The sequence below is a fragment of the Gavialis gangeticus genome, unplaced genomic scaffold (genome assembly GCF_001723915.1).
Source record: "Gavialis gangeticus isolate Ggan-Ray unplaced genomic scaffold, GavGan_comp1, whole genome shotgun sequence".
NCBI lineage: Eukaryota > Metazoa > Chordata > Crocodylia > Gavialidae > Gavialis > Gavialis gangeticus.
In genome coordinates, this window is record NW_017728995.1 from 61288147 (window position 1) to 61297244 (window position 9098).

General features: G+C 45.4%; 1 protein-coding gene across 2 annotated transcripts in view; it reads right to left on the reverse strand.

Moving 5' to 3' along the window:
• The window catches only part of ANKMY1 (ankyrin repeat and MYND domain containing 1), a 79245-nt gene extending 76650 nt beyond the window's left edge, over positions 1 to 2595 (reverse strand). The window contains exon 1 of one of the 2 annotated variants that reach the window (XM_019503688.1): positions 2422 to 2595. In XM_019503688.1, the coding sequence (XP_019359233.1) occupies positions 2422 to 2595 (174 nt within the window). The remainder of the gene's footprint in view (positions 1 to 2421) is intronic. The other variant, XM_019503689.1, reaches the window with a different exon arrangement.
• Between the last annotated feature and the right edge of the window lie 6503 nt (positions 2596 to 9098).

Genomic DNA, 9098 nt, shown 5'->3' on the forward strand with positions numbered 1-9098 from the left:
ACAACATGGTCACAGCTGCAGCCACCACCACTGACACAATGTAATGGAGCTGCAACATACACTTCTGCTTTCAGGAGGCCTAATGGAGGTAAACTGAGAAGTGGCTGCAGCAGAAAGTTAGGTCCGCCTGAATTACATTATGTAGACAGGCACACTGCTCATTCTGGTTAACTACCTGTATGCTTAAATCCTGCTTCATTTTATTATATTACTAGCCTGCAGATGGAGACACAGAACTGCTCTACAAAATAATAAATACTCAGCATGCCAAGTACTATCATGACCATGATGATGCCTCAGCACTGAAGACAGGAGTGCAAAACATTCTCTCTCTTATCCCAGACTAGATAGCTTCATCTTTATTTTTTTTTCAATAGAAAGTATGAGAGAGACAAAGATGCACATATAAGAAAACATGTCTCTTTGTAGCCTCTCTCTTTATATTTTTCACTAAATGGGTTTATAAAAGCACTATTTATTCTTAGTTCTATATAATGGAGGAAGAATTTAAAATGGAGCAGTGGCATGAAAAATTTGGCTAATCTCTCTCACACACCAGATGAGTCTAGTTCAATAAGGTTAAAAACAAAGGTCAGTTTATCCAGGGGCTGAGAGTCCCAAACTGTGACTCACATCTAAATGGCCCATTAACTGGAATTAGTCCAGATCCTCCCCAGGCAAAGCATTAGTTCAGACACTTAACAGGTACTTCAGGTGGGAAAATGGGCTCCTCCCTCAGGAGGATCTCAGGATAAAAGGCTTGCTTTATTTTTAGCAGAAGACACACAAATGTATTCTTTCTCTATCCAACAGTGTCACCTACAGTTACAGGATTTATTAACTATATTATTTCTACAAAGTAACTATGAAGTTAGGCACACTTCCAAAAGTGTTAAAAGCATAATTCTCTAGTAAAAGAATCATTGCCAGAAAAGTATATAATAATATAACAATCTAAGGGATGATCTTAATCTAGTATGGAGTAATCAGGTATACATCAAATGAGTGTTGCTCCACATAACATCCCATATCAAATACAAGACAAACAGTCAGGACACGTAACACATTTACGACAGTGTAAATCTGTAGTCCTCAACCGCCCACCCCTTTGGCCAAATCTGGCCCATGGGGCCACATCACCCAGCTCCTGGGGAGCTCTGCAGGCTGGATGGCAAAGACCCACATGCCAGCACACAGCGTTGTTCTAAAGCCAGATCCAACACATGCGGCCAGGCTGATGTGCCAGATTTCACCCTTGTACTGACCCCATGTGCCAACCCCACGCTGGATCCAACCCATGGACTGACCCTGCCTCAGTCATCTGGCTCACAGGACTAGGAGGCTGAGCACTACTGGTGTAAATTAAATGGGTTTTTGGCACTGATATAAATTACACCAGGATGTAAAGCAGACAGACCGAACAGCACCAAGGGAGTGCAAGCAAGAGGCTTACCAGCCAGAAGATGAAAGAACAGGTCATAGGCCTGTTCAGTTGGGCACATTTGCTTTAGCAGACAGCCCCCCCAGGATAAGCAAAGCCACACAACATCTACCCTGGTGCAACTTATATTACCTCTAATTCTGCCAGGGGCAATTCTGTCAAATGACAGTATGTGAAAGTTAAAACCGATGTGTGATCCTCAAGTCAAATTCAGTCAGGAAGCCAAAGGAAGCTAAGAACAGAGCAGACACCTCCATTCTGCCCATTTTCTTATTCATTCTCAGCCGCCAAATTAAGGTAAATACAACCGGCAATAGCCCGCCTACCACCTGCATGCTAAATTCCCATCCTGCCTTCAAACTGAATTAGTGGTTAAACCTTAAATCATCATCCAGCATTTAAACCACAAGTGCTGACAGAAGTGAAAAAGAGTGGAGACGCTGGAGGTCTGGTTCCCGTGCAGCGAAGGGCTCATTCTGCAAGCCTTCGCCAGCAAAGTGCTTGGTAACGGGAGACTCAGAAACAAGCGTTTCTTTTCTGGAACAGCAGAGGCACAAACACCAGGGGCTGGGGGGACACGGTGAGCTCTCACGGGCAGCGGTGGCATTGTCAGTGGTGGCAGCAAGCGGTGATTCCTGCAGGCAGCCATGGCACTGTTGGCGGGGGGGGGGGGGGCGCGGGTGACCACCCACCGGTGCCGCTGGCAGTGTCGGTGGCACCTTTTTGCAGAGGATGCATCGCCACGCTCAGGGAGTGGACATGCTCTCGCGTGCACAAGCCTCTTGCCTAAGCGTGCCGTGCCACAACTTACTCCTGCCCAGGCCAACGTTGGGGAAGACCGAAACATACGTATCCCTCGACTCCCCTGTGGGCTTTTCCTCCCAAGCACCTTTGCAGATTCACGCGACCCGAGAGGCGCTGACCGGCGCACTCAGGAGGCGGTGGCGCCCGCCCGCGCGGGGGGAAAGCCGCTCACTCACCTCGCCGTTGGCCCAGCGAAACTCCCCATGCCCACCCTTCAGAGCAGAAGCGACCTCCCCTTTGTAGCTGCAGCCGTCCGGCCACGCCTGCGCCCCGCTGCTGCTGCTCGGAGCCGGGCCGCCCGCCTGCACGAGGCCGCACGGCCGGTCAGCGGCCTCTCCTCCCGCCGCCATCCTCCTCCTCCTGCTCCGTCCTCCGCGGGCAGGCCGGAGCGCGTCTCCCCCAGCGCTGCCGCGGGCGCCCCGGCCCGACCACTCGCGTCGGCCCCACCACACGGGCCGCGCCGCAGCGTCCGGTTGCCATAGAGACCGCAGGTGGGGGCGGGGTTTGTGAGCTGCTGCTGCAGGCCCCGCGCCTCCCGCCCTCGCGGGCTGCTGGAGACCAGGAGCCCGCTCGCTGGCGGCCGTCGGGGAAGGACAGTACTGCCAGCCCCACCGGGCCGCAAATCAGGAGATGAACTCTTTAAAAACCAAGAGACTGGCACTGAATCATGAGATGCCATTGTGGAAGGGGGAGGGCTGTGGGTGTGCAGCGGTGGCCTTAGGGTTGTTGGGGCCCTGGGCAAGACAGGCACGTGGGGCCCCGGAGGCTTAATTGTGATGACTGAGAAGCAAGTCGGACATGTTTTATTTCAATTTCACTTTGCCCTATCCGTAAACCTGCAATGAAAATATCTTAATACAATATTGGTAATACAAATATTCAGTGTAATTCATTTTTATTTTTAGTGTGGGGTCCCAGGCAGTCGCCTGGTTTCCCTGCCATAAGGGTGCTGCTGGGGCGTGTGTGGGGTTTGGAGCCCAGAGAGGGGAGTCCCCGCACATCCTGGCAGGATGCAGGGAACTGTAGGTCAGGAGTGAGGGGTAATAACAGACCATAGTATGAACATGAGCTGGCAGTGTGATTGTGATGCTCTAGCCAGCACGGCAAACATACCGAGAGGCGCAGTGGCACCAAACTGACTAGCACCACAACTGAAAGGGACCTAGGTAATAGCAGACCATAGGATGAACACGAGCCATCGGTGCAATGCTGTAGCCAGCAGGGAAAACAATACTCGCATGCATCAACTGGTGCATCTCAAGCAAAACCAAGCAAATTCTCCCAGTGTACTCAGCACTTGTGAGACCGCAGCTGGAGTACTGTGTCCAGTTCTGGGTGCCACACTTCAACAAGGACATGGAAAAGCTTGAGAGAGTCCAGAGAAGAGCCACCCATAGGATCAGAGACTTGCAAGGCAAGTCGTATGAGGAAAGGCTGAGGGACTTGGGTCTCTTCAGCCTAAAAAAGAGAAGGCTGAGCAGGGACTTGGTAGCAGCTTACCGCTATATCAGGAAAATACATCAAAGGCTCAGCGAACAACTGTTCACCAGGGCACCCTTGGGGAAAACCAAGAGTAATAGCCACAAACTCCTGGAAGACCACTTCAGGCTCAACTCTAGCAAAAACTTCTTCATAGCTCACATTTCCAGACTGTGGAATAAGCTCCCTCCAGAGGTGGTGCAATCACCTACCCTGGAAATCTTCAAGAGGAGACTGGACAGTCACCTTGCTGGGGTCACCTAACCCCAGTTGCCTTTCCTGCCTAGTGTCAGGGGCTGGACCCGATGATCTTGCGGGTGAGGTCACTATCTTCTGGGGAAGGAGGGGAATTAAAGTTGGGAAGTAAAGTAAGTTCTCCCCATAGCAAATGGTAGGTAGAGAGCAGAAACCTCTGTTTTCCACTGCTGCAGGCTTTTTTTAAATCCTCAGGCAACTTGCAGATTCCCCAAATACCTGTGTCTTAGAAATTATAACCTCAAATTATCAGGATACCAGGAAATCACGCAAGGTTCCTTTGCAGGAGAACTCCCAGAAAGCACATCCCTATCTAGTGTGTGTTGTGTCAGTCTGAGGTTAACATGGAAATGTCAACCTACCTGGAGTTAATAGCTGTTTTTCTTTTGTAAAGAAGCTGCACGTCATTAGGCTTCCAAGTAGTGCTAAAACAACTGCCAAAGGAAATAAGAGCTCAACTTTGTTTCATTTACAAGGGGATTGCCAGTCTGAAGTTAGTGAGTCTGATCAAAAAAAAATAAGGCAAAGAGGATTTGTCCCTTAGTCCAGTGGTTCTCAAGCTTTTTTGTACCAGGACCCATTTTTAAACATCAATGGGCAGTCCTGACCTGCTGCCCCTCACTCCCAGGCCTGAACCCCCCAGCATGTGTGGTAAGGGGCCTGGGAGTCCCCAGGCAGCCCCTTGCAGTTGGAACTTTGCCAACCTGCAAGGGGAAAGCCACAGTTTCCCACATTTTTCTCCTTTAAAGGAGAATCTATTTTTAAGGTTTGTTGTTTCATTTTTAAAGTTTGTTCATGACCCTTTCATATACACTTGCGACTCACTTTTGGGTCACAACCCATGGGTTGAGAAATGCTTTAGCCTTCATGGTGGATAAAAGCCTGTGAACACATTTTATTTAAAAAAAAAAAGTCAAGTTGAAATGTCCCAAGCTGACACTTGCTTTTAAAAAATATAGTTGTGTTTAAAATCCCTTTTTATTATGTATAAAATCTTAAAGGCCACTTAGAATTACATTTGTAAGAGTTAGAATCTCTGCAGTCATAAAGCTTATTGATGTAAGTCCATAATACAGAGTCTATCAGGCTGAGAAAACAGTGAGCTTTAATAGCTGTCTTAAAACAGTAGATCAAGCATTAACTAATAAGGGGAGAGGCACTCACGTGAGGTAGACTTACTAAATAAGGTACAGAGGTTTGTCATACATTCAGCCACTACTATTTTCAGAAAGCAATTGTTTTTGCCACTGAGCAGAACTTCAGACGTGAGACAAAATCATTTTTTCCTTCATTTACAAACATACCTGTTCGAAGAGCCAGAAAGTCATTTCTGGCTCTTTTACAGGCATTCTGCAAAGCCAGGTAATTAATCAGCTGGATATAATTAACCAGTCAAACATTTACTGGCACCAGAAGTCATCCAAGGACTGTAGAATATACAACATAAAAACAATCCCTGGAACAGAGCCTTAACATAGGTACTCTAATCACTAAACTTTAAAGTTAAGTCCCTCCCTTATCTTTTTTTATTTCTGTCCCCATGAAGCTCACGTTATTTGCTGAAAGGGTAGCAAAGCCTCAAGAGGAGAGACATCCCATGCCATCCCAAGCCAGTTTATATCTTGGTAGTTAAGGCACTCTACTAGGAATTAGAAAATGTGGGTTTAGACCCCTTTAAGCTATGAAGGCAATTGAATTAAGGCTTTTCATTTCCTTGGCGAGTGCTCTAATCCCTAAACTGTTACATTAAAGGTGGATGTGACCTGCACTGTTTTAAGAGCAAACCCTGCTCAGTTCTCTGGAAGAATTAATATAGATGCCAACTCTCGAGAGCCGGATCTTAAGTAGACATGGGAGTTAGGGGTACAGCCTCTGAATCAAAACTTCCTAGACCCTAAATGCTGAAGGCTGCAAGTGAGAGAGAAACAATGGAAAAAGCCCTGGTCATACCCAGTTCACTCTCCCTTTCAGCATCCACTCTGCCACTGCATGACAGGATACTGGGCAAGATGGACCTATGGCCTAACCCAGTAAATGTCAATTCTTACGTTCTAGACAGAAATCCTCTCCTGTAGCCCTGTATCAGATACTTAAAGATGTGCCCCTCTCTGGAGCCTTTTCTACTGGTTACCTCCAGCTGGTTTTCTGCTCAGTGTGGGGAACATTTGATTTGCCTTTCTGAGGTGCTTATGTTCCCCAGGCAGTTTATAGGGAACCTACACATGCAACACAGTGCTCAGGATTCAATTTTAGAAGCCAGGCATCTGAAAGTTAGACAGTGTGGCATTAACTTGTAGGCACCTAAGTACTTTATTCAATGTAGCTTTATTAATAATATATTTAAAAATATACACGTGTTAATATTATCTGACACAGATGCATTTTGGGTTTTTTTGCTATAAGCCACTAGCAACAGGACAGCTGTATATTTTCAGATGTGTGGACAGATGTTCAGGCACCTGCTCTAAATCATGGAGCTTTATACAAAGCAGCATGAGTTAGAGCACCTTCCCAACCCAACAAACATTAGCCTGTTCGGCTGGGGCAGGGATTGAGTCTACCTGCAGGAGCCCAAGTCATCTGCCTGCAGCTGAGGAGCCACCCCTCTCCCCCCAGCCCCAGTTGGGTTTACGTAGCCTAAGCTGGATTGGGGGGACCCTGCCACTCCGCCAGCTCAGGTTGGGCAAACCCTAGCCAGCAGCTCACTCCCCATCCCCCCTTTCCCTTCTCTTCCGGCAGATAGCCCCAATCATGCCACAAATTAGTACTAGGGAACACAAATTCCCTAAGGCACTCCAAAGTGGAGTGCTTTCATCTGGTCACTCATTTGATGAGGGTTACTTTGTTGTGCAATCAACCACTTTAAAAGCACTCTGCAGCAGTGCATGTCACAGCAAGGCTGTAGAGTACTGGGGGGGGGGCATTAATATGATAAAGATAACTGCACCCTATGTGATGTGGGGATAGTGACTAACTACATTTACTTACAAGTGCTCCTTCACACTGTCATGTTTGTTTTGGAGAGAGTTTAAATGCTGCTGTGGTGTAAAAGCCTTCTTTGCTGTGGAACTCTGGCAGGGTTTTTGTGCATGCTTTTAATTATTTGTTACGTTAAAAACTTTTTTGACAATAGCAACTTTTGATTATTTGCATATGTTTGAACTTTACACATTACTAACACAAATTGCAGCCATCTATTATACTGTAGACATTAATATTACTAAGGCCCTAGTCTTCTAACTGACTCTGCAAGGGTACATCCTGGTGCTTATCTAGATCCCTCCTGATTTAATTTGGATTCTGAGAAGTTTTAACACCTTGTTTGAGAAATCTGGTAGAAGCACTGTGGCTTAAAGTACTCCTCACAATTATGAATTGTGGCAAAGAAAAAGAAAGCAAAACTTTGGTGTTGACTTTTCACACTTCTGTGTTTCACAATAAGGTTGCTGCGTGGCATTCTTTCTCTGATGGTGAAAAGTAGGAAAACCCTACAATAGGTAGTATGGGATACTCTGTTCCTGCACTGTGTCCCATTGTAATCAGTAGCTAGGCATTAACCTAAACCCTGAAACATGAGATTTATTACAATAATAACTAATGCTAACAAGAAATTGGAAGAGATATTAGCTTGTGTATTTAAGGTACTAGCTCTAATTTCACAGACACCAAATAATGTACCAGCTGTTATGTTCCAAAGAGATCTTTGAGGCAACTCTAACTAGCACATTCTTATGGAGATAGTCATGAATAGAAGCATCTTAAATTCCTCTTAGAGCTGTTTATTAATTTACTGAAGGTGACTTAATTTACTAAAAAAGCAGAGTAAAATTAAAGCAGAACCTCAAGAGTGAACTGAGGCCATTACAGGTTTCCCTCTCTTTATACTGTATGTGTGTTCCTGGAAAATGGCACATAACTCAAATTCGCATAAAGGGAACCCACTTTACAATGTAACAAATAAAGATATGTTCCAAGACCTCAACTGTACTGACCCCCAGACCCATTTCTATCACTTTTACAAGACAATTATAGTACTCACCAACAGCAGACAGTACACACAAGCACAGGGTGGTGGTGAATGTTTAGCTGGTATGAAGAGACAGTGGTGAAGTGTCAGACTCCACGTTACTGGTAGGAGGTACAGGCAGGGTAACATCCATAGGAGATAAGCTAGCAGAACACTTAGAAGCCATAACAAGGATGGCAACTACAGAAACATGTAGACAACAAGCGAGGAGCACAGATCCACGCAGGAAATTATACTTTGGTGTGCATCACTCCCACAATGCACTGCACAAAGCAGCTGACTGCAGGTTTCCACCACACCAAGCACATAAGAGTGAATTTACTTAGCGTATAACAAATTTTGTATATAAAAAGGGTCATTGTATAAGAGTGAACTCATACATACACAACCCGCATAAAGCGAGGGAAACCTGTATTCTCATTGGAGTCATCTATTTTGTTTCTATCAGCTGGTTATGAAATTAGAGAGAATCCCTTGTCTTAATATCTTTGCCTTCCTAACTAAAACAGATCTTAGGAGTGACTGGGCCCAAAGATCCAAAGTGAAGAGGCTCTTAAAGCAGTTCTGCCACTACTTTTGCCAGCCCTCAGCATATCTGATATTTTTTTAATATTCTCAGCTCCCAGTAGCATGCAAGTGGGTAAGAATCTCAGCTTTATTTAAACAGAGAAATATGTTTCCATCCTTCATGGTTGTGGAAAAATCTATAAAATATGACCTAAAATATCTCAAGCATTAAAAAATTATGAAACAGAAAAAGGATCTACATCTGGGTGGGGGCATTGATTTCTGTGGGTTTTTTCCCCTCAGTTAGGTTCTCATCTTTTCTTCAGTCCTGACTTGATTTTAAATTACAGGGGGTTGGCAATACTGCAACTATGGTATGAAAAACATCAGAATCGGGAAAGATTTTTTTTTGGTGAGAAGCTTTAAAATGGTTGCAGAAATCAGGTCTAGTATCAATCTATGGGCTCTAAATGTGCTTTAATTTCTTAAATGTTTCTCTCCCTCTCAAGCAGGCACTAGGACCTTAAGGAATCCTGTAGGACTGGTACAGGATATATATATATAGCACAGCACAGATAGCTAAGG